Source organism: Charadrius vociferus, unplaced genomic scaffold (genome assembly GCF_000708025.1).
Source record: "Charadrius vociferus isolate BGI_N301 unplaced genomic scaffold, ASM70802v2 scaffold636, whole genome shotgun sequence".
Lineage (NCBI taxonomy): Eukaryota > Metazoa > Chordata > Aves > Charadriiformes > Charadriidae > Charadrius > Charadrius vociferus.
The window spans coordinates 211,531-237,649 of NW_009649189.1; the positions used below are offsets into that span (position 1 = coordinate 211,531).

General features: G+C 45.9%; 1 protein-coding gene across 1 annotated transcript in view; it reads left to right on the forward strand.

Annotated features, from left to right (window-relative positions):
* WBSCR17 (Williams-Beuren syndrome chromosome region 17) overlaps positions 1-26,119 on the forward strand; it is a 227,486-nt gene that overhangs the window by 41,445 nt on the left and 159,922 nt on the right. Inside the window, exon 2 of the mRNA XM_009888852.1 lies at positions 12,804-12,987. Coding sequence (XP_009887154.1) covers positions 12,804-12,987 — 184 coding nt within the window. The remainder of the gene's footprint in view (positions 1-12,803; positions 12,988-26,119) is intronic.

Here is a 26,119-nt window from a genome sequence, read left to right on the forward strand (position 1 = left end):
CAAAGAAGAGCGGGAGTGTGCTAGAGGGCTGAGAGGGTGGGAGAGAAGGTGGAGATGAGGATTACGTCTGCCTGGGGAGTCGTGGCACCGTATCGCAATGCAGGACGGTTCCTCCCAGAGAGGAGGTTTGGTAAAGGCCGTGTTTTGAGACACCTCTTATTTTTCACTCAGGGACCAGAAAACAAAGTGACAAGCGTGCGCTGCCCTGACATTGGTGGCGCTGGACACATCCCTGGGATGCAGGGGAGTCTCTGCTGCAGGGCAGGAGGCTTATGGAGGCTGGCCCACAGAGACACCACAAACTCAGTGCTTGTTCCACCTCTGGGGCTTCTTGTCATCATTGTAATTGGACACGTTGCTCTCAAAAAAAGCCTACAAGCACCCTGCTTTTGGGAAAAATGGAATCCTGTCAAGCATTGTAGTGGTTGAGGCTGGCTCACTGGATTGATCCGGTCCTCCAAAATCAGCCGAGCAACCCAGGGGTTGGTTCTCAGAGTGAGGTGGTCAAAGTACAGCTGCCATACCATTGGTGTTACCTGTGGTTTGGTGTTGGTCACTCAAGAGGGAGGGCCCCTGGAGGAAACCACCCTGCCGTGGCAGGTTGTTCTGTAGGTAATAAGCTCTTTAATTGCGTAAGAACTAGATTCTGTCTCTGAACACTGATCTTTTCGGGCTAAGTCACCTTGGACAAATTATTTTCTGTGTTTGACTATCTAGAAAAGGAGCGAGGTATGTTTTCTCTTGCGTTCTCTTGGAGCACTAAACAAGATGGGACCAAGACCCTGTGGTACTGTGTACCCTGTTGTACCAAGTCTTTTACAAAAAGAACAAGGACAGTCCTACTTCAGGTAGCTTAAAATCTGAGTCATATATTTAGCTCCCTCTCAGGAGTGCTTTGAGCATTAATTATGTTTTTAAAGCACTTAGTGCCTATCATCGGGAGCTCTCTATAGAAACAAAAAGTTAAATAGTCACAGATCTGTGCCTTCTTAGGAATTGTTCCCGATGCTGTACAGCAAAGCCCTTCATAAGTTTGCATTGACGGTAGAAAGCAAGCTCCAATTCTCCTTCCTTGAGACCCCTGTCTGGCAAAGCATTGAAGCTTATGCTTTACTTACGCACTGGAATGGTTTTGACTTACACTTAAATAAAGCTCTGCCTTCACCACATGCAGACTAAGACATACTAGAGCAATTCCAGGTTTTTATCTAAGAGGTATCTATTGTGCTTGGATGTTCATTACAGTAATACATGTATTACATAAACACCTTGCATCCCTTAATAGCGGGTATGGTTGGCGAATGCAGATGTGTACAAGAATAAACGCACCGCAGTGGAGAATATTTCTCTCAGATGACCAAATTGCTGCCTTTATTTCTGTCCTTAGATGTTGCAAGTCATGGTGTGTCACCCCTGTGACCTGTTTGCAAAGCACAAACAGATGGGAAGAAATTTGAAGAGCAAAAGCGGCTCTCTGGAGTGTCCTGTATGTCTGAGAGCACTGAATGCGCACCAGTAAACCAGCAACAAATTGGCTCGGTCACTGAGTGTGAATAGCATCTGAGCACAGCCAGAACAAGTATTGTAAAAGAAATTAAATGCACTAAGCAAAACCCTGTAAAATGGACTTTCTTGACCTTAAAAAGTAAATAGTAAGTTCACAGCTCAGTAAAATGCAATTAGGAGGAAGAAGCATGTGTGCGCTTGCTGAAGGTGCATGTATTACCCCCGAGTTTCTCTCTGCAGCTATGCTAACGTAATAATTACATGTTGGCTTCAAGATGTTCGTTCTTCTTTCAGGAAAGCCTATTGTGGGCAATGTCATCCCTTCTCTGATACGTTGGTCTTTAAAGAATAGCTCAATGAGCAGATTTAGGGGTAGCCCAGGGAAGGATAATACGCATCAAAGGATGCCTGTGGAGAAACTTGGAAGCATGCTGAGGACCCCTCTGAAAAGTGGTATTTCTCAGGTACAGTCCCCCATACCTTTTTTCTCCACCGATTCCCAACTTTTTGGCACGTTGTCTCAGTGACGTGGCACTCTGCTTGGGGCCATGGGTTAAAAATACCACCCATGATTGCCTCCTTTCAGGAGTGAGAACCAGGGAAGGAGGAGGGAGCTCCTTGGTTGGTCTCGTCAACTTCTGCAAGGTTTTATAGCCTGACCTGGTACAGCGATCTGGGGACCTTCTCCAGGTTTCTGCCCTTTCCCGTTCCCTGGCTCCCAGTGGTTCTGCGGAGGAGTTGCCCTCTGTGTGGGGCTTGACACAGTTTGCGTGTTGAATGTGTAACACATAAACCCAAATCACATAACCATAAAACCCAAAACAGAGCAGCCAGCTTTGTGTTTATGATGTCTGCACTATACTGTGTTATTTCTTTATTTCCTTTCTTACCAAATGGCAAATTTTTTTCCCCTTTCCAGCAGGCTAATACATATAGAGAGGAAATGTTTTACAAAAAGGAAAACAAGAACATGCATTAAAAGAAACCACAAACACTAACAGCTTGTAATGGAAACACGATCTGGAAATAACAGATTCCTTGTGAAAATAAAAGTGCAAAATATTATTTTTAACCTTTGAATGGGATTTAAAAAATGTTGGCTTGTGTTTTTACGGGTTCTGTTCTCTTCCTGTTTCCATACTTGGTCCTGTGGCTCTGCTCCGGTTCCCGGGGACAGTCCTGTCCCACTGTGGGTGTAACTCTAGTCACAGTTTCTCCGGGGGCAAGGTGGATTTAAGAAATTCTTGTTTCCTCCCCTTTGGCTGCGCAGTCCTGTGCTGGCACTGCAGCTCAGCACCTCTGTGCTGTGCCCAAGCAGCAGCTCTGCCTGGATGCAAAACGGTTGTGATGGGGGTGGGAATGGACTGCAAAGAAGTTAAATTTCGCACTGGAGTATAAAGCAGCAATGCGGAGTCAAAACAAAATGTTTGTCTGACCCCAGGTGTCTGACAGTGGCCGGTAGGAATGCCTGCTTGAGGACAAAGAGTGTGCAAAATGGTCCCACAAATCACTGCATCATCACAAATGAGAGGGGTGATGTTTTGCTGCTGAGGGCAGAAGAGGTTGGGAACTTCTTAAACTGCCTATACTAAAGAAAGATGTTAGAATGAGCAATGTGTCCTAATTTTCCTTTGTGCTTTGTGGTGCTTGAGTTGAGACCTCAGTGCAGAATCACTGAATCGTGGAATGGTTTGGGTTGGAAGGGACTTTTTAAAGATCATCTAGTTCCAGCGGTTGCGCAAAGCTCCATCCAGCCTGACCTTGAACACTTCCAGTGATGGGGCATCTATAACTTCCCTGGACAAACGAGCTGCTCTTGCCATCTGTGCTGCTCCTGCCATCTTCTCTGAGCAGGTCTTGCACGTAGCCGTGTGTCCTGCCAGACTGATTTCCAGGCAGCTCAAATAGGAAGGCAAGATAGTTTGTGCTTGCTTGAATTGCAATCTGCCTTCTAAAAATAAAGCTGCAGACAATTGCTTAATTCATCACCCAAACGGGCTCAAGGCTGACTGGCATAAATATGCGAGATGGCTTCTGCCCTTGGCCTTTCTCGTTCAGGCGCCGGTGTCCCACGCTATCCGACGGGCGCCGACTCAGTCCACGTGGATGGGAATAGCCAGGGCGCTTCAGCAAAGTCCAGCAAGTGCAGAGCTAGCACTTAGGTGTTTGCTGAATCGATACCCCATTAGGTGCGTGGACCAGGGACCTTGTCTTTCTTTTGAACGGTGACGCACCCTAAATTGATCTTTGAAGTTACTGGAACAGTATCAGATTTTTAATGCAAAGTCCTGCCATGGTTTATGTTATATTGCGTTAGTAGGCTACTAATACAGTAATACAGACTCTTCTTATGACACTTCATCAGGTTTTCGATAGATGTGTGTTAACTTACAGCAGATGTATTGCTGGACAAAGCTTTTAGTGTTGCTCTTTAACCTTGCTGCTGTCAACGTGAAGAAGAGCTGTGCGATCTTGCTCCGGTACGCAGCATTCGCCTCTCACAGAGCATCCATAGGGGCAGTTGTGTGCCTTCAGTCCCCCTCTTGTTCCCGGAGCCTCAGCAGGTAATTCCCAGATTTATGGCTCGTGGTGGAGCAACCGTCCTTGCTCACGTGTTACTAGTCTGGTCTAAAGCAGGGCAAAAAGGCAAAAAAGGTCCGGGGGGAGAAGCCTGGGGAGCATTTTGTCTGCAGCCACTTGTGTGACCGACGGTGGAGAGAAAGGGCCCTCAGAATAGATTGAGCACAGATTGCTGATGCTGGAGTGTCTCGCCGGGAAGGTGGCTTTAAGCCATACAAATCCACTCGTATGGCGTCTGAATCAAGCTGCGTGTCCCAGGGTGCTCTGCTGTGCTGGGCAGCTCTCTCTCTCTAATTAGGTCTCGTTACTAGTGTCTGGTCATTTTGGGTGCTCTTCTATGAATTTTTCCCTCCCGTCTCTAACTGAGAGTAATCTTTGCTTTCTTATTGCTACCTGGGCATGATGGTTCTTTGTGATGGTTTACGCCAATTAAAAATAGCAGTGGGAAGAGAGCTCGAGGCTGCTCTAAACGCTTCATGGAAATATGTCACTGTGTGTAGGTGGGAAATGGTTGTGCCTGCATCCTGGTGAGATTGAATCCTTGAGAGCAGGGCTTAGGCAGGGCTGAATAAAGTGAGCTCTCTGGAGTTCTTCAACATCTCGAACAAGGGTGCAGCGTGCCTCGAGTCAGCTGTCTCACTAAATGATCTTAGGGATGTTTTTGACCCTGATTTTCCTTCCTATGATCTAGTACTTTTTCCCTTCCCCCCCTTCTTTCCAGTAAATAACACAGATATTTCCAGAATATGACAGTCCATATGTTAGTCAGAGATATAAATTTGTATTTGTGTCATAATGGGCAAGTGAGATTGCTGCAACACATTCTTTTCTTTGCTTTTCTGCAAATACACTTCATCCATCCCCCCTCGCAGATCCGAGTCTGTTATCTGGAATTGCGACTCAGCTGCTGGTGCCGCGTATGTCACTCCATTACTTGGCAACTGCTTCGCATCTATCAATGCCTTCCCTGCAAAATACATATCCTTTCTTACGACGCATGTATCTTGCACCTGCTGATGTAACCATGTGGCTTACTACAGCATATTTCATCCCCAGAAGCACTATGAACTGTGTACCGGTTGCAGGAGTCCCGCTTCCCACAGATCTGGGGGGCAGAACGCGGTGCACAGTGGGGCAGGAGGTGCGCGGGAAAGCCATATCCATGGGAAAGCCACATCCATTGGAAACCGCAGACCGCGCTGGGGGAGGCAGGGCGTAATTGGTAGTTTTGAGACAAACCTTTAACAACTGTAAGCGATTGGCCTCTTGATTTGAAATTCTCGTTTGAAAGGGGGAGCTCCCAGCAGCAGGGCGTCTCCTGGGGTGCTTATGTCAGTGCAGGCCTGGGAAGAGCATTGCTCTAATTAAATTGCCAGGAATGCTTCCCGTGTGTCCGGGGTCTTCCCTGGGATATAAATCACCTTCGGTCTTGTCTTTTGTATCTGAACGATTCTAAGCGTAAGTTTCCCATCGAAGCGCTGCCTGTTGTCCCTGCGGAGCTGCAGAGAGCTTTGCCTAGCCTACGGTTTTCTGACTCTAAACCAGTTCTGTTGCTGAGACCTGCCTTTTTTTCTCACAAGTTATTTTGAAAATGTGAAGCAGAACTGTAGGCGCTAATATCTTCAGACTTTCGGGGAGCAAAGATCTATCTCCAAGCTCTTCTACTAGTCCCGGGTTTTAGAATCGACTAACTCATTCCTCTGAACTGAACGGCATCAGCCGGTTGAAGGATTTCTGTTATTTTGTGCCTGAGGCAAATCCTGATTGGGAAGTTATCATTTGCAACCAGAACATGGTAGTGCGATGGCCTAAACAGGGCGAGACTGGCTTTGAAATTCTCCTGATGTCTATGTTCTCCTTGCAACGGGTGCTGATCTTCCCTCTGGCTCTGAAGGTAATTTCTCCGCGTTTCCATTTCCATATAGATAAGAAACACCAATTGTGAATATGTGTATGTATGTACATATATACATGTATATGTGTATAAATGGATATTTATGTTAAAATATTTCAAACGAGACTTCAAACTCTGTGCAATCTAACTGCGCTCTCTTCTCCCGTCCTTTTCATAGAGTGCAACGTGGGATGAAACCTTGACGTTGTCTGACTGTTCCCATAAGGATGTAAGCACAGCTGTACTTAAAATGTTCTTGATACAGGTGTCCATCTGATGTATTTAATTCTATTTAATGCCCGTCCCCGGCAGCCTGGCGTGGTCCTTGCCTGGCTGGGCTGCTGGATAATGCGCTCGATTCTCGCACACCTGCCTGTCACAATTATTTAAGCGAAATCTTAATTGTCTGTTGGACAAATTCCTTTTAGAGAGAATTACTCAAATAATTTTATGTACACAGGAACTTTTTTTGAGATTAAATATGTTGGATTACAGGTAAAATACGCTATATTTTCAGTGTGTCCCTACTTGCCAAGCATGGGCTCAGCAGCATTCATCTGCTGCTTTTTTTTGAGTTCGCATTTGTCATTCAGCGTGATACCAGAGGTTGAAGATTTTCTGCCAACCAGCATTCACCAGTCATTGTGTTCGTGTTTATCTCTGCAGTAAACCAACAAATCATTTGCATGGCAAAGGACACCAAACAGCTCTGTAGGATCTTTGCAGCTGAAGGAGATGTTCAGATACGGTAAAAGACAGCTCACTGGAAAAGTACCGCCCAAGCGGAGGGTGATAGCGTTGATCCTGTAGCAGGGGGGATTTGTCGGAAACCGCCTGCAGCGTCAGATTTTTGGGATATACTGGCTTTTGATAAGGGGTCAGCCCTGGGAAAAACACACCTAGCATGTACGCTGGGTAAAATTGTACAGGGTACAGGGGAATACTGAGTTTTCCCCTGGACTCTGGTATTTAAACTCACTTTTAAAATTTGTATTATTATTTCCTCACCCCAAAAAGCAATCTTATATCTTCTAACCCCTTTACGATGACTTTTGATTTCCTTTGTAAGAGTATAAGGGTGTTTTGGGGAGGTGGCGAGAGCAAGGGAAGCTGAGAGAGCCAGTTGTATTTCGTAGTCCCTGAACAGTTTCCATAGCCCTTTCGCAGCGCGTGGTTGCACGTTACGCAGGTGTCACCTACAGTCAGAGGAACACGCGTTACATAGTCTAATAAACAAAAGGTTTGAGGAAAGACTGGGTAAAAATTGTGTAGAAAGTGCTGCGGGGAGAAAAGAGAAAATCTCAGGTTCCACCAAAGCTGTAAAGGAAAATTGGTGCCTCTTAGTCTACCAATTACCCTTATCGTTAATGAGGCCTCCCCTTAATAGTCTGTATTTGCAGCGATCAGCAGGACAACACTAAAAACTTCAGCAGTTTTCCATAATTTCTAGCATTACCTATGACATTTCGCCCTTCGGTATCTATTCTGGTTTCTCATAAAATACCCCTAAAAGCCTATCTCGTGTCCTCTCTCCCCATCTTCCCGCAGGTCACGCAGAGGCAATACCCGCAGTGCAGCACGTGGCACATATTAGACCATTTACCTCATTGGTTTTGCTTTTTTTTTTCCCTGAGTCAGGAATTTCTAGTTAGCCTTCAAGCTGAAGCGAGGCCAGCAGCAGGCGTCCCTGGGAGGGCGGCTTGGGCTGGCAAATTCGTGGTGCTTAGCTTAATAAGAGCAGTACTTTTCACAGACATCTACTTTCATTGTCTCTTTATGCGTCCCTTATTTTGCAGTACCATTTCAGGATTATTTATTCCTTCTGGAGAAGGAGGGCTTTGTGTTCCCCTCCCCTACAGGAATGTGCTTTTCGGTCTGAGCTGTACATGCTCTGTAACTCACGCCTCACGATGATGTAAACAAATGAGGAAGGATGAAATAAAAAATTTGCTTTTCCAGAAATCTTCCCTATATCATTCCCTCCTGTTCTTTTCCTTCCTCCACCCCCAGCGTTAAGGCTGAGGCCCCCCATTTCTCATAAATGCCTTTCAACGTCAGATACTCTTCCCTCTTCCCCAGCTTTCTTAGTGAAAGAAGTTTCCCCGGCTGAGGTTCGTATCGGTAGGGTTAGCGTTTTCCTTCATCTAGGCTGACATGTAGCAAAACACTTTCCCAGCGCGCCCGCTGCCTGGGGAGCCTGCTTGGCCGCCTGCTTTCTAAATGAAGGCTGTGTATCACGCTATATTGTATTTTACCAAAGGTTTTCTCTGTCCTAGAAAACTGTCTTTTATGAAATACGCTGCTGGTTTAAGGAGAGAATAATATATTTACTATAACTGTACTCAGGCAAGGAATAATTTTGCTGTAGAGATTAAATTTTTATATCATCGTGAAAAAACCCAACTCTCTGTCAGTCTCCAGGGGATCCGGTGTCTGGCTGGTGCGGAGGGGCTCCGATCTTGGCAGCTCTACGTGGCGTCGTTTTTTTCCCTTCGATTCCTGCAATAAAAGAACAATACACTCCTTTTGTCCCAAAGTTCAGATGTTTTAGGAGATTCTGAATAAAAAAATCCTGTTTTCATTTCGAAGGTACTTGTTGGGTGAATGTGGCTCAAGGATGAGGGAAGCTCACAACTGTTCAGAGCTCTGATCTACATCTAATCGTGATGCAGCCCATTACCATCTCATGAGCTTGCAAAATTCACTAGGGAGTGAATTCACTCCGAAGAGCGAGCTTTTTTTGTGGGGTATTAGTGCAGTTTATTGCCATAGATAGGCTGGAGCAGGCATCAGGAGAGACCTTTTGGCAGTGGTTCAGCGCTTCTTCTTTGGTGCCTGCCCAGAACGATAAGGGAGTTGGTCTGTGACTTGGGAACAGTTCTGACTCTACTTTTTAGCCCAGTTCTTCAAGGGAATAAGCTGATGGGATCGTGCTCTTGCTTGTTCTGTCTCTGTGTGTCACTTCGGGCCCTTCCAGGCCAATTTCAAGCAGGCTTAGCGAAGGGCTGGGGGTTTTCAAAGTGTGAAGATGCTGCGAGCACATGGCAGTAAGAGGCCGCAGCAGAAGGCTGTGCTGGAAACCAGTCCTGGAGGGTTGTGTGTGGGGAACAACTGGCTTCAGAGGCAATGTCCCCTTTCTGCTCCTGCGTCACCAGAGGCGTTTAATCATCTGCCCCGAGAAGCTGTGGCTGCCCCATCCCTGGAGGTGTTCAAGGCCAGGTTGGACGGGGCTTGGAGCAACCTGGGCTGGGGGGAGGTGGCCCTGCCCAGTGCAGGGGGGTGGAGGATGATCGTCAAGTTCCCTTCCAACCCCAACCATTCTGTGATTCTATGATTCATTTGCGGCGTTACACCGGTTGAACGTTATATGGGAGATTGCTTGTCTTTTGAGCCCCAAAGAGCATTTCCATGCAGGCTGTGAAGGATGAGCAGAAAATGGAAGAAGAAACCTGCAGCCTGTAGCTCTTGGCTCCTAATGTGGGCCAGGGCCCTGCCATAGGGACGGGGGTGTAAGCAGGGGCTGAAACAGGCGGTTTGGAGAGCAGGGGAGATGAGTGGGAGGAAGGGCAGCAAAGAGAGGAGGAGACACGATCGCACGTGGAAGTCCTCTCCAGAAGGTGGGCTGCTGGGCTCGCTCGCCCTGCGGTCTGGGAAGCGTGCGGGTGTCTCTGCGCACCCAGACGTGGGTTAACACAAAGCCCAGGGAGCTCCCTGCTGAGAAGGAGCTTTCCCTGGGTGCCTCCCTGCGTGAAGGAACCACACGGATAATTTCCGAAGTTCTAGTAAACCCTTGCAGAAATATGTCTTTTGTGCAGCCTTAAAACGGGGCTAGTACCAGCGACTGAATGAATGGATTCCCTGGTTCTGCTGTAACCGTCTGTGTTTAGTCCCCTCTCCTGAAGCATCTTTTCAGCCAGTTGGAAGCAAGTTGCCTCTTCTTCTGTTTGGACGTGAATTATCATTCTTGCCAAACGTTACTTGAATCTTGCTTCGAAGTGCTGTACACCAAAGTGACGTCCCAGCTGCACGGCTGAACCCTTCTGACAGCCCGAACTGGAGGATGAAATGTGTAACCAGCACAGAGACAGACACGGAGATCCATCCTGTCACATCGCACCTGGGAATATTCGTCTTCATTGCTATCCCTGTGGCCGTGTTTGCTATCCTGCGTGTGCTGGAAGAGAGGGTGATGGTCTCACGGTAGTGCCCTGCCCGACACATAGGAATCGCTCGCCTTAATTAATTCCTTTGGTTAAACAACATAGATTTATCTGTACTTAATGGAACAGATTTTGTAGTAGTAGAAGGACTGAGTAGTGCATGTGCAGAAATAAGGGGAAAGTTTCCACTTGTGTTCAGCCCTTCTTACAGATGCGTAGATTCAAAGCGCCAACAGCAAACGTGTTGAGGAAGTGAGAAATCTGTTAAAATGAATGAAGAAAGGCAAAACCAACTTTAAAAGCAAACTGGTGGAACCTGAGGATACCTATAGTAGAAGTACGAGCGTACTGGATGCCGTGGAAGGACTTCATAGCTCCGTGTTACAGTCTTTCTGGCCAAGAACTAGAATTGATAGGCAATAGAATAATTTCTTACAGGTTTTGCCAGAAACCTTTCATGGGTAAGGTGAAGAAGAAGGAATTAAAATTACAAACTGAATTTCTGTTACAATATGTGTGTGTGTATAGTGGTAAAACCCTCTGCTGATGAACTGAGGATGCCCTTTTGTCTTTGTGGTGTAACAAGCAGCAGGCCATGATCTAGGGTACCCGAAGGGAATTTATGCATCTACAGGTGAATTGTTCCCAAGTAGAAAAGATCTGATTTTGAAAAGGAGATAGACATTTTGAGAAGAATTGTCTCTTTGTGAGAGTATTTTTTTTAAAATACTGGGGGACTGGAGCATCTTTCTGATGAGGAAAGGCTGAGGGACTTGGGGCTTCTCAGTCTGGAGAAGAGAAGACTGAGGGGGGATCTTATCAGTGCTTATACTTAAAAGGAGGGTGCCAGGGGGATGGGAACAGTCTGTTTCCAGTGGTGCCCAGTGACAGGACAAGAGGGAACGGGCACAAACGTGACCATGGGCAGTTCCATCTCCACCTGAGGAGGGCCTTCTCTGCTGTGAGGGCGGCAGAGCAGTGGCACAGGCTGCCCAGAGAGGTGGGGGAGGCTCCCCCTCTGGAGCCATCCCAAACCCGCCTGGACGCCGTCCTGTGCCACTGCTGGAGGTGCCCCTGCTCTGGTGGGGGGTGGGATGGGGGAGCTCCAGAGGGCCCTGCCAGCCCTCACCAGTCTGCGATTCTGGGATTTTATTTCTGTTGGACTTTGTGTCTGAGATGAAATGGGTATGTCTTCTCTTTGTAAGCAAGCTGAACCTCTCCCCTTCATCCGTTTGGAGTTAGGAGGTTTGCAGAGCGATGTGCTGGCCTTCTGCAGGACACAGAGTTTCACCTTTCCCAGCTTTCTTGCCTTACTCCTCTGGCTGATGCTGAGCCTAGAGATGGAAAAAGGCAGCATGGATATCTCATCCATCCCCACGTCACAGCCAAGTGTTCCTTGCTGTTGATTTGTTACTATTGTCCTCGGATAAAATCTAATCAAGCCCAGTGCGGTCAGAGGGACTCCATTGACTCCCAGAAGCTCCCTACCAGGGAGCGCTGTTTAGAGGTTCCTTGTCAGAAGGCATAATAATAATAATAATAATTTCTATTTAAGTGCCTCAAAGTGTGATTTACATTCTCAGGTGATTTTCATACTGCCTCACAACACTGCTTTTTGAGGAAAAATCCGTTAAAATCTATGTCTTGTAGATAGGGAGGCAGTGTTTTGTCCAGAGCAATGGAAATCCGCGGTAGGTTTGGGAGCTGGACTGCACGCTTGGATCATGAAGCCCTGTGTGTGACCTCAACGTTATTGTCACTTCAGAAGCATCAGTGGTGGTGACAGTCTGTTCTGCTCTCAGAGTCAGGGCTCTGCCATTAAAACCAGGGGGAATATACCCTGGTGTCTTTATTTAAAAAACAAACAAACAAACAAAAAACCTCACAAAAAAAAAAAAACAGTCCAAAACCCAAAACAAAACAATTTATTACTTTTTTTTTTTTGGTTCCTGACAAAAAGAAGAGTGTGAGTCTGTGCTAATGAAAAATTTTAAAATTCTGGGTGTCCTGTATAATAAATAATAACATGAGCATGAACTCAGCTTCCCACAATCGCCACCAGATCATCAATCTAGCTCTTTTTGTGCAGCTTGTTTTGAACTTTGCCTGTTTCCTTCAGCTATGCAGATATAAATAAATAATTCCCCTTGATAAAGGTCTGGGAATGCTATACTTTAAAAGATAAGAAAGCTTTGAGGGGAAATTGTTTTTAAATCCATAACATTTGTATGCTGTTCGCTGTTCATACTGAGCAAAAATTAATTCAGTTGGCAGTTAACCAACCCTATTTTATTCTTATTCTGTGTTCAACCTATCCTTCTCCTGGGGACATCTAACCTTATATGTAATTACCTCTCGGAGAGCGGGAAGGAGGCCTAAATAACCTTCCGAACAACTAAATAAAATGCACAGATCCCTGGGACAGGTTATCAGTTGGATGCTGGTGGCAGAGCTATCAGGAACACTGTCTGAGCCATGAAGAATTTCAAGACTTGAGTCATTTTTGTTCCAGCATTGGGTCAAACAACTGGAACTTGAAATGTTTTCAGAAACCAAACCAAAACACCCTGGAGTTTCCGATTATGTTTGTTTCGTTGCTAGCTTGGAAATAACAGTGATGAATTTTAACAGTGATGGTGGCTTTTTTTTTTTTTTCTCTTGAGGTCTGTCCAAGTCACTTGGTCTCATTGAAGGCTATGGTGGACGTGGTAAAGGTGGGCTTCCAGCCACCCTGTCCCCTGAGGAGGAGGAGAAGGCAAAGGGACCACATGAGAAATACGGCTACAACTCCTACCTCAGTGAGAAAATTTCACTGGATCGTTCCATACCAGATTATCGTCCAACCAAGTAAGTACTGGTTGCTCTATGAAGGAGTGCATGTGTTTAAGTATTGTCCAAGAACCAGGAGTGATGGTTGCTTTCATAGTCTCCTATGATGCTGTTCGTTCTTCCCCCCTTATCATTCCCGGGGCCGTGCTCAGTAATGAGCAGCCAGTTTAGTTTGCCTGAAACTAAGGTAGTTCATAAAGATGCTTTGTCAGAAAAAGAAAGCAAGGGTTTTTTCTCCACTCTTCTCTTTCTTCCTCTTTTTATTTTCCCGGAGTGATACGTTATTTTGGGTGGTAGCAATGTGATCAGAAGCTCGCATCTGCTTTTGTCAGCAAAGGGCTGTTCACGGAGCTATTGGCCTTTGGTGTTTATTACCCTGGAAATGTGGGCAAAGACTGTCCCTTTCTCCGCCCTCGTCGGCTCCTTCATGTCCCTGCGAGACCTCCCGGGCTCTCCGGCTGCCTTCCCAGTCCTCCCAGGACACAGCTGTGGGATCTCCTGTTGGAGACCTGTGCAGATGCCTTTGAAGGGGCCCAGTGGCTCAGGTGGCAATATCCTTTCTCTGCTGCTTTTCCAGCGTGACCTTTTAAGATGATGGTGACGGTGATGTTTACCTGCTAAGCACCACAGAAGAATAGACTTTAAATGAGATGCCAAATCGTTTTGTTAAGAGTGTGAGAAAAGGCATGCTGTAAGTTTATCTTTAGGAAAGTTAATTTTAGATACGGCTAGCAGAGTGTTCCTCAAAATAGGAAAGTGTCAGTTTGTCCAGACCTGGAGTGAAATCCCTGATAAAAAAATGAGCTGAGAGAGATTTAGATTGTGAAAGATACATGTCCAATGCCTGTGTCAGTAGGACAGTGACAAAGCCATTGCCTGGTGTCTACAAACCAGTGAAAATCATGCAGCAAGGGGATGCAGCTACATGTCTCCAGCGTCCCGGCAAATTGTTAAGGATGTGAGAGCATAGCGAGCTTTTGTTCCTTCACTTCTCTGCGTGCTGCATGAATTTCAAGCAGCCACTCAGAGTTTCCGAGGCTGTCAACCACTGACAACAGAAATATTTGGCTGAGTTTTCAAAGGAACGGAGGCCCAGCCTCCAGTTCTGCCGGTACCGTTCGTCTGGACAAAATGAATTGCAGGTACAAATTGCACCTTTGGCTTTATGATATGCAAATCCCACTACAATGACAAATCCTTGAAGTGAGACCTTCTCTAGCAGTTACCTGAGTCTGAGCTTCTTATTTTCATTTCTCATCCAGAACTCTGACTTCTGGCAGAGCCAACATTACTTTGTGAGAATTAATTTAAGAAGTAATGTTTTTTCAGATCTTGGGGGGCGGGAGAGGAGGATTAATTCTGACATTTTTAGGTTTCCATTGTATTCTTCCTCAGTGCCACTATCCGTCATTTCATGGGAGAGTGGTGGAGAGGACAGAGCAGACACAGCAATTTGTTAAATATGCATCATTTTGGAGCTGGGCTAATACTTCGGAGAGAATTTGTGGGTACTGACTGCAGCTGTATACCTTAGTGTCTTGTATCTGTGTAATAACTTCAGGAGTGTGTTTTGGTTATTGCTTTTTTTTTGGCGGGGGGGGGGGGGGGTATCAATTGTCTTGGTATTGTAAAAGAGCAGTTGTTCTGGCTATGAACTAGGCTTGAATTTGCTGAAGGATTTGAAAAGTTTCAGCTTTTTCTACTTCTGACTTCAAGATCCATTCGCTATTTTGTGCAAGCAATTTTATGGCTGATTTTATGAAGGGTTTAATACAAACCATTTAAGTCAAGTATCCTGGTCTCTGATTAAAATAGATTCAAGTCAAAGGAAATGAGCCTAAATGGTTTTGAAATTGCGGCATTAGTGGGGAAAAACTGTTGAAAACCCTCCAGCTGATAAGCATTACAAAGCATGTATTAGTTTTAAATATAATAGTGAAGCCTGTTTGGTTCAGCTAAAGGCTGTTCAGTGTCCGGAATGCTGATGGACTCGGGCTGTTCCCAGCAGTGGCTGTCTCTCATGCGTTCTTTCCTTTTAATTTTCTCTTTTTTTAAAGAAAAAGATTAATGTGATCGAGTGTCACTTCCTGAGCGCTGAGCTATGCTGGATCGGACCTCTTAGTCCTTTTCCTGCCCTCTCTTTGTGACTGTGGCCAAAGCGAAGGGGAGCAAGGGGAGGTTAGGGGAAATTTGGCATGTTTTGTAACCTTTCTGCGTTTAGACTCCCTGCGCCTGGTGGTCAGCATTGCTGAGGGCTCAGGTGTCCCTGCTCAGAGTGATTTGCAGGCAGGTGTTGGCAACGAGGAGGCATCCTGAGTCCCAGCTGATGGCCTTTCCAGTCCCTGCCCAGAGGCAGCAGGAAGGATAGAGGCAAGTTTCCCTGGAGAAAATGGTCCGAGAGGTGTTGGGTAGAGGATGGCGTGCAGCACAAGGTAAGGTCTTTCCCAGGGCCAGGAGCAGCAGAGTACCTTGCTTGTCATGGTTTGGGGAATCGCGGGGTTTCTTTTTGGTAGTTTGGATTGTTGTCTTTGTTTTAGTTAGAAACTGCAGTTTGTTTGAGAGATTTGCTTTTCTTTTCTTAAAAGCTGAGGGTGCTGGCCGAGGCTGGAAGGCAGAAAGCCGTCCCTCCTCTTCACCTCTCGGGCAGCGCTGGGCTTTATGCCGGACTGATTCCCAAAGAAGTAGCGCTGATCCTACGGACACGTGAAATACACGTGCGGTACTCATACCATAAGGGAGCTGTGCCTGTAAGACCTTATTTTGGAGCTCGTTAATACTGATGTTTCAGATCCTGGCCTTCTGCTGAGCAGGAAAGGTTGTGTGGGTATACAGTGTGCTTTTAGAGTGAATCAGGTAATGGCACTCTATTTTGGATGACTGCGAAAGCTACTCCTTTGGCTGAAGTAAGGGAGGAGTAGTATTTTGGTGCAAGGGACCTTATTTCAAGTCTTGCTGCAGAACAGTGGGGTGATGAGATAGTCATAGGCAACACATTTCTACCTGGCTCAATTAGTTTGTTGGACTTTTAAGATGAGATTTCTGCGTGTTCTGGAAAACAATTACTGCTTCTAGCCTGGAAGTACCCAAGGTGCTGCCCGCAGACTGTAGGACTTCTACACAAATCTCCAAAAAAATGAGCTCTTATTATTTTCTTCAGTTTTCTGCAAAAGCTGCAAAGGACAAGGCTGATCTGTTAGTTTTATTGTTGATCAATTCACAGAATTGTTTGTTTGCCTATGAAGGATGGGGGGGTTGAGAAGACGTGTTGTTTTCTTTATTGAAAATAAAGCATATTTACATGAGATCCTACGGGCTGCTAACGTTCCTGACTTTGATACTAGATTTCACGCACCTCTGTTTTATTCTGTGATGTATGATTTGAATGGGAACCCCTCCTACACGTAGTGGGAAAATAAAAATTGCTGTGTTAGATCAGTCTGCCTGTCCATTTTATCCAGTATCTAATCTCTGATAGTGGAATTACCAGATGCTTCAGGTTGAAGAAATCATATTAAGGAAAACTATGAAATAATCTGCCCATCTGGTACGTTCTGTCTTCTCTGTTCTCTCTTTTCAATCCTATCTAATATAAACGTGGAGTTCTCATTATCTCTTTAAAAGTGGGTTCCTTTCTGGAATCCTGCTAAGCTCCGATTCAGTGGTATTTTATGGCATTATAGGATTAAGGAGTAGATTTAAGAAAAATAATACCCACAATTGTTAGGACTATTGAATCATTGGGTGAAGATGACATATTCCTGCTGCTGTGAATCTCTCAACAGCTGTTCTCGTGCAGGCAAGCTTCAGGATATTAAAGCGAAGAGGAAGAACGTGAGAAGCAACATCCACAGCTTGATTTTTCCCAGGTTTTGAGGGCTTCCTGGCTAGGAGACCCTGCCCCCCTCCTGCCTGCCATGTGGGTCCTGGGTATGGGTCAGGCAAAGCGTGGAAAAACTTCGGCAGTGCGCATTGGGAGCTTGATCTGCTGATGTGTTTTTGCAGCGTGCACCTGGTAAAAGGTTTGCATTTACCAGCTGGAGCACGTGGCCTGAGGGTAACGCCCTGGGTAGAGCTATGCCATCACCTGGAAACCGGTGCTAAAGATTACAGGGTTACATATCACTGACTTGATTTTAATATTTCCCAGTGGTGTGTTTGGGGGTTGAGTCACAGTCATTACACTCAAGTGTCTCAAGTGGCTGAATCACCCGTTTATTTCTGTAGCTGCCTTCCTTGGGAGCCTGGGAGCAGTTGGGCTGTTTAGCACCATCTGGCTTTAGCTGGTTTTATTACCAGAGATTTCTGTGTAGCAGCTAGTTGAAAGTCGTTCTTTGGGATATAGAATCGTTTAGGTTGGAAAAGACCTTTAAGATCATCAAGTCCAACGGTTAACCTAGTGTAGTGGAAAAGGCAGAGAGTTTTAGAGAAGACTTTGGGTTTTTCTTTCACAACTTGATTAATGAAGTACTAAATCCATTCTTGATTTTATTTTTATTTAAAGTGGTCTGTGCCTGTCCCTTGGGGGCTCTCGGCATATACATACTGGGTGTTAGAACATATTCTGGGGCGGAGGGAGCGAGCTGTAGTGGGAGGCACTGCTCCCTTTGGGGTCTCTCCCAGCCCTGGAGAGAGCCCCTTGCCCTCTGCCACACGGCTGCCTTTGGGTCTCAGCCTCCGCTCAGGTTACTGGGGTGTTGCTGCACCAAAGAGTTGGATTTTGGCTTTATAATCAAAACTGAGTACATCTTTGGAAAGTCATGAATGTGGATGAGACTTAGGTCCATCAGGAACATAGGAAGTTCCGTCTTAACATGAGAAGGAACTTCTTTACCTTGAGGGTAGTGGAGCACTGGCACAGGCTGCCCAGAGAGGTGGTGGAGTCTCCCACTCTGGAGACATTCCAAACCCACCTGGACACTGTCCTGTGCAACCTGTTGTAGGTGACCCTGCTCTGGCGGGGGGGTTGGACTAGATGATCTCCAGAGGTCCCTTCCAACCCTGACCATTCTGTGACCAGTCCAGGTCCAGGAGGATGGACACTGGAGACCTGTAATTGAGTGTCCTGCCTGTGAGTCACCTGCCTTCACTTCTCTCTTGTGCTGGACCCGAGACGTTGTTGCCCTGCGCTGGACGCTGGCCGTATCTGCTCTTGGGGACTTCCCCTGCAGACTCCAAGCCTGGCAATGTTTTGTGCAGTGAGGCTCAACCTGTGCCCTGTGGTTGGCTCTGATGGGGCTCAGGAAAGTCGCTGTCGGTTTCACGTGCTGTCGTGTTTATTTCTTTCCTTGTGAAGAAGAGCAAATCTCTTCCGCTATGGAAGTAACTAGAAAGACCTGGCTTTGCAGGTGCCTTTGTCTCAGTTTTCTCTTGTACCAAGATACTGAAATGAGATACTTTCTCAGCCCATATTGTGACTTGGGCGGGAGACTGCCCTGTATGCTGCTTCGTACATCTGGCATCACACTTGGCGTAGTGTCTCGTTTCTTCCCCAACATAGAAAGCATACAACCTCCTTCAAGCTTTGCTTAAAGCAAAATGCTGTTTGCTTTTCCCCCCTGCCCAAACGAGCATATTCTTTTTGGGAGACATGGCTGACATCTGCAAATATTACTGCATCAAGCGAGAGAGCTCTTTGTTGTTGGTTTCCTCAAGCTTTTAGTAGCTGGAACGTTCCCGGAGTCACACGTTTGTGATATTATGCCAGTTACTTAGTCATGTCCTGCCCTGGGGTGTTGAGCCAGCCTTGATGGAATGAGTCTGAGAAGGACAGCGCTTAAAAAGACCAAAACAAACTACATGAATTATGCTGGGGATATTTGCTGGGAAATAGAGTTTCGTGACTGTTTTTTTGTAGTCATTGCTGTTTATTGCAAACAAAGGAGGTCAGAAGAGCTCCTTCTCTCTTGCATGCACAATACGTTATTTTACCTTTTGCAAAGAGGTTTTTGTTTTGTTTTTGCAATCCTACATACAAACAACAGCAAGGAAAAGAGAGGCAGGACCTTGTGATTTTTGTTCATCAAATAACTGAAGGAAAAACTGGCGAGGAATCAAAGACAGTCTAAGAAGAAACAAAACCATGAGAGTGTTTCAGCTGTGAAATTCTCTTTGAATAGCATGTGAGAGTGTATTAAAGGATACTTTCATCTCTAGGAAAAAGTCAGAACTAGTTGTGTGTCTTCTCTCCTACTAGATAGTTATGGCCTGATCCAGTATTGTGTGAAAAACACTCTTGCCCTTGGATTTTTATGGCTTAAGCCATAAAAAAGGAAAAGTAATATTTTCCAATAGTTGGAAACGTGCCACCTGAAAGTTTTCTGGGAGAGCAAGTAAAGAAATTGAGCAGTAAGTCTCAGTGTCAAAGCTCTGGCGTGAGGGAAACGTGCCTCAGAACAAGGGGCACCAAAACTAGATCAGGCTTGCAGTCGAGAGACATGTTGCTGGGTATTTTCGATCCGTGCGTGCCATCCTGCCCAACCTCTGTGTGCCTTTAGGCACTTTTCATTCTGCCAGGCTGCACGTGTTCCAGGCGCTCTTCAGAGGAACGCTTCAGGTTGTGCTGAATCTGTCCCCTCTCTGCTCTGAAGATACTTGCAAACCCAGCTTCAGACCTGATGCAATTTGGTTTTTCTCTCTCCAGCGGCATTGAGGCACTAGAGATGTGAAGAGCCACCACTGCTGTGATGTGCACACAGGCGTTGCCCCGTGCCGGGGAGGCCACGGACACCACCTGCCTCTCCGGAGACGGTGCTGCAGCTTTTGGTGACTTCTGGATGATTTACACAAAAGGAAAAAGCTGCTTTATTGCTGCATTGCTTTTCCAGTACTAATACAAACCAGCGTGTTACTGAGTAAATACTGGTATTGATCTCTACTCCTCAGTGCATACCAATGTGCATGTATGCAGAGATTGTTATTGGACTGCCAGTAATTCTTTTTCTTGAAAACTGGGCAAGTAAAGTCTCTAAAGACACGCTTTTCCAGCTGGGCTTGATATTTGCTGATTATTTTTGATGCCTGCTACTGCGCCCTCTTACTGGGAGGCAGCTGGGTGGCCCAGAGCAGCGCGGTGCCTTGTACGCACGTGCCAGCAGGTAGGGTGGGCTCCGCTGACAGCTGTCAAAAATCAGCGTAGAGCTGAAAGTGTCTGACTTCCTATTGAAAAGTTAAGGGGTCTGTTTTTTTATCTCTATTCTGGATTTAGACAGAGACACAGGACAACTCTCTTTTTTTTTTTTTTTTTTTCCTTTTGAAGTAGAGGTCATTGAGGTATACTTTGTCTGACAACTACGTGTGCTCTACTGTATGGAGTCAGAAGTGTGTCCAAAGCCTTTGGTGCTTAGAAGTCGCAATATCTTCTTTAAACTCAGTAAGAAAGTGCTTTCGGGAAACTAACTCTAGAATTTTTGGTTAGCGGCTGTTACTCTCGTTACGCTGCATAGCGTAATTCTGAAACGCTGTGACCATGGGTTTCTATACACCATACCCATTTTGGTTTTTATGCAATAGATTCCACTAATTGTCAATTTTCCCTTCCTGGCTGCAAAATTATTTCCTATTCTTATAAATTTGGAACGTGATGCTTCAGGGAAGACTCCTCTCTGGGAAGTGTGCTATAAAACATTTACTAATGCAAACATAAGTATTAAATGCACGCTTTGGCAGAGGATGGGATTAGGATAATTTAACAACTTGCTTTTGTGCTCTTCTGAACTCCAGCGATGAAAAATACCTGCGTTATCATAAATACTTCTGACTAAACTATGCTTATGAAAATAAATGAAACAAATTAAGCTTTGGATACACTTCTTTTAAGTTGGCTTTCAAGGAAATCAAAGCTTGTGTGTTTGTGCTACCGATCTGCGTCCGTATATCACAGAGAGCTCTTTTGGTGCCATGGGAGCTGTTTAAGTAGGTTGCGTATTCCCAGGCAAACCAGGCGGAGGTGTGAGTCAGATGCTGGTGTCTGACAGCGGTGCTCCTGAAGTTACTTCTTTTAGTTTTCCAGCATCCGAGGCAGTCTGGTGCGTTGGCTCGCTTGGCCGGCACGTTGTCGCCCTGCGCGGCCGGTGTGAGCGTGCCGCTCGCTGGGAAGGGTGAGCGTGTCCTGCGGTCCGTGGCTTGTCTCAAAGGACAAAGCAGGAATCCTTTGAAATAATTTTAGAGTTCATTACTGAATTTTCCTCCTATTCTTCTCCCCACTGTCTGCAAATCGTGGCTGTTCAATAAATCCTAGACTGAGGATCTCCCCATGACTGTTTTTCTTCATGTACGTGAAATAACTCATGTACGTGGGGAGAGATGGGGACGTGGATGTGACACTCATAATCACTCTGGCTTTTATGTCCCTTAGATATGACTGAACCTAATAACTTTATTACAAGAGCCCCTCACAAAAATAAATGCTGTTCTGCACACTGTTTTTACAACTTAGTGGATCATTTCTTGTTAGAACTTGCTGAGTAAGTCATGTGCGCTTAGAAATGCCTGCGTAACCCGAAGTATTTAAATTGTAATGCATATTTTCAATACCCTAATTCTACAATATAAAGCATAACATTTCTGAAAAAAGTTACTGGAAATAAGGTGGATCCGTTAAAAAAAACAAGTTTTGTGGGGAAACGTGGGAAGTTTTAGGTTTTTAGTGATCAGAAATCTTTTATGAGAATCCTGTTCTGAATCTGTAAACACTGAAGTGTACCAGACAGCATCAGGTCTTTTAAGATGCTCTGGTAATAGGAAAAGGTTTGCTTTTCTGTGTACTTCACAGCGTAGACACAATTGATTTAATATTGATAATCCCTTTTGCAAGAAGACATATGCAACTGAATCAGCAAAATACAAACTAAAATACGCAATCGATGAATGGAGCGTGATTAGGAAGCAGCAGTATGAATAGCAGAGTGAACTCTTTCTTTTAAAGCTTGTTCATAATCTTTTACAAAAGCCAAATGAAGATCAATTCATTTCTTGGTGAAGCTTTATTTTTGTGAGGGGAACATGAATAAAGCTTGTTCGAAATCAATAGCTTTAGTTTATGGAATCGCTTGTCACGGGTTCGAAGGATGTGCAAGGTTTTCCCTTTCCTACTGAGATTAAAAACCAAAAAGCAGCACAGATACATAAGTAATGCGCGGACTGCTGCTCGGCTGACTGGATTAAGGAAACTTGAGCAAGCTTGAACCTGCCTGTGTGCGTTCACACGCTCGATGTGTCTGTAGACAGCAGAAGATTGTAACGTGATTTACACCATATTGTGTTTCAAGCACAGTGCTTGGCAGCCCAATCACGACAAAATCATTCAATCCAATCAGCGCACCATTGATAGATAAGAATTTACCTCCCAGCTCTTCAGGTGCATCAGTACAAAGTACATATTGGTTTTCTGTGGCAGAGCAGAGGGTGTGCTGGGCCGGGAGGGGATCTGTGGATGGGTACTGGCTGCAGGCAGAAAGGAAAAGCCAAACCGTGGATGGGTATTGATGTGCTATGTTTGGCTGTGTAGGTGGGAGAAGATTTTTGTGCATTAGGTCTCGTGGGAAGCAGGTAAAAGTCAGATGGCATTCCAAGGGTAGGAGGAGAGGGAAGAAGACTCGTGAATTTTCCTACTGTGTGGTTCTCAGGTGTGGACCCACATCTCTGGTGTGTATGGGTAAATGGCAAGCATTGTACTGGGAGGGTGTAGGCCGGGTGTCACTGTACGGACGCTGTTTGTGCTTTCCTCACATCAAGTACCTCTCAGCCAGTGCTGCCTAAAAATGCATCTAAGGAGGCAGTCTGGGCTTACAACCTGAAGTCGCAGTATACATCTATCTATCTCCTTTGGGGGCTGTTGGTGGTGGCAGGGTGAGAAAGGAGCTGACTTCAAATGTGTCAGCCTTTAGATACTCCTGTTAGTGTCTGTTGTGGCAGCACACAAATCTATAGCCTTAAATCATGTTCTCCGGGTTTAAGTCATAGTAAAAGACTTTCTGAAGTGTCTATGCTGGGTAGCTGCGTGTCTGCTGTCATTTGGATCTCTGCAGGTAAGGTCAGGCGTTGAATGGGCGTAACAAAGCCGGTGTGGTACCCAACTCATGGGGCATCTCCAGCTCGTTACTGAAAATTACAGAAGAGTGTTTTGGGGTTTGGTTTTTTTTAGGGAGGTGAAGGGCACTTTGGGGTTGGTTTTTGTGGTTTTCTTCTTTTTTTTTTTTTTTTTTTTTTTCCTTAACCCTGTGGCAGTTCAGCTCGTTTTACCGGCTGTATTGGATTGGATCCCTCCCTAACTCGCTTAGTAGGGATTTAAATGGGGTTACTGGTTTGCATTGGGCTACGCTGAATGACCTTTCTCCTTGTATGCTCGGGCTCTGAGTTGGGTGGCTTTGTCACCCAGTTTTCTCCCTTGTGTTTTGTTTGGCAGAGGTGGAGAATGCAACCTGTAAATGTAGAACAACCATATAGGAGGAGATTTAACCATACTATAGCAGTGATGCTGTGGATCTTCATCTGTGGAATAAAGGGACACTTCTGGCATGTTGGAGTGACTGCTTGGCCTTTTCCATTTATTGCACCAGGGGAAAAAAAGGTTGCATGAAAAACTAGAGTGCAGAGAGTGTGGCTGGTCGTTGCTTTGGGACTCTTGTCACTACCTACCTCTGTGGTCTTCAAGTTGATTAACCTCTCCCTGCTTAACGTCCCCTGCCATTAAGGGGGCAGCAATATTTATAGCCAGTTACTTGTATTCAGCTAACTAGTACCCGAAATTGGAACACGAGTCGAAACGCAAATCAAAATCATCCCCATCCTCTGCGTTTTGACCCTTTTTGATATTGCTGGTGAGTTGGGTTTTGGGGTTTTTTTCTGAAACGAAGCAGTATGTATGTCTTGTCAGCTGGTGTGCTGTCGTGCCCTGGGTGAGCAGCCCGCGCTGCGGGGACGCGTGGGTGGGTTGCTGCGTGATGCTGGGGCTGTAGAGCTCTCCTTGTGGGACTTCCACCATGCAGAACTTTGCCAGCCAGGGCTGCGCGACACCCCTCTGCTGAGGCTCATCTAATGCTGACAGGGGTTAAGTAAACTTACACAGTGATTTCTGTACATAACAGAAAACATTTAAAAACCTCTCCATCTTTCTGGTTCATAAACCCATCAGCAGAGTGGATCTGTTATTACCAAAAAAAAAAAAAAGCGCTATCTCTAAATTCAGTTGTGCCTTTTAACTTCATCATTTTTATACCAGCTGCTTGAGCAATGGCATTGTTCCATCTGCTCTGCCAGACAGCGTGAGCGTTGGCCGCTTTTCTTATTCATTGCCCCTAAGTACGGACTGGGGTGTCAAAATCTTAAGTTCCCATGAGATGTATGCTAGTAAGATGCTCCTAAGGTAAGGCTATATACCAAGTGTTTCATTTTAAATTTGGCAGGTGAGGCTCACAGCCGTGGCAGTTTTATACCAACCCACCTGAGTAGAGCTGTGAACTTGTTGGTAAAGCTTGCTGGGGAGATTGCCACCCTGAAGCCACTGGCCTGGGAGGCTCTGATGGGAGGGAGAGGGCTCCCTTCACCAGAGGTGCCCATCTGATCGTTCAGTCTAGGTTTGCCTGTGATACAGGCAGGAAAAAAGGCATTTCCACCTGCCCAAAAAATAGCTGTAGCAGTCTTATATGAAACAGCAATATACTTCTGCTTTGGATAGAGAAGTGGACTAAATTCTCCTTTGGCAGTGTCTCTTTGACCTCAAAGGGAGCTTTGACTTCTACCTTAGACTAGATGTCTCTTAATTAGCCACATCCAGGACTGTGTCTACACGATAGGCTGCATGAGCAGTAGACTCCTTTAATAGAGGATGTCAAAACATACACTGTTTTTACAGTGCAGAATTTACAGTTCTGCATTATTGCCTTTCATCCCGTGATCTCGAAGCACTTACAGGCTTGTAATTGTTGAGGATTTGGTTGCCCCTGTGTAGCAGAGTCAGCGTTCCTTGGTTTGATGGCGCCGGCTGGCGTGGTGCCATCCTTCCTCGCTGGAAACGCGGGGTCTGCTCAGCAGTGTGGTGATGAAGTGGAGAGCAAACCTTGCATGGCAGCCTGATAGCGCAGGATCTGCACCGCATGGAAGGTCATGGTGCTTCTTGCTTTGACGCGATGATGCCCGTCTTTGGAAAATGCTATAGACAGCCATTTTCAACGCCTGTTCCTTCAGTCCGAACCTATTTTGACATTATTCAGCGTTCAGCTCTGTTTGGAGGGGACTGTTTTAAAACAAACAGACAAAAAATGCTCTTAAATTTTTTGCCTGGGGTGACAGAAGGGCCACCAGACTGGCAGAGCCATTGGGGGAGGACCTGTGGGTTTTGTTCCTGAGCCGCACTGACCTCCTGTCACCTCAGGGCTGACCACTTAATTTCTACGTTCCCTCATTGGCAGCAACGATAATATTAACTTTTAACAACATCATGTGGTGCTTAAATCATTGATGCCTTAGTTAAGGGGAGAGCAGCCGCCTCCTCCTGAAGAATCTTGACAAGCTGAGGGTCCCCAGCTCTGCTGTGGGTGTCCACAGTGTCCAGATATGTCCAGGCGTGGCCCTGAGGGTGGCACCTTCACCTCCTTGCAACATGGTCATGCAGGGCAAAGTCGTGTCTCGCCCTAACTTGTCACGGTGTATTTTGTCACTATGGGACCGATGAGGAGCAGGCGAAGACCCGGGGGCTCGGCGCGAGAAGCAGAAGCAGTGGATGTCACTGTTTGCACTATCCTGAAAAGTGTGTAGCTGGCGATAGGCGCCCAGAGGCTGGCTGGGGCTTGCACACCGCTCTGTGTTATCCTGCTGCGACAAAAGAGCCCTGACGCTCTGTCTCTGTAATGGGGTAAAGGTGTTGGTACGTCAGATTCGGGGAGCGCTCTGGAAGTGCAGTTTTGGGGACCGAAGAGTCAGAGCTTCCTGCGCACTGGGGCATGCGTTGATAATTCTTTTAGTTGTGAGATACGTGTGCTCCAGCTTGCCTTTATAGGAGCTTAGTGAAACGGTTATCTATATGATAGTAATTTTGGGGAGAATTCCACTTAACGTGCAGAAATTCTGAGTTGTCTCTTATGCACCCTTAGCTTTAATGTTGCGGTTCCATATATCATTGTAGGAAAGGCGTTTAAAAATGTATGAGATTATA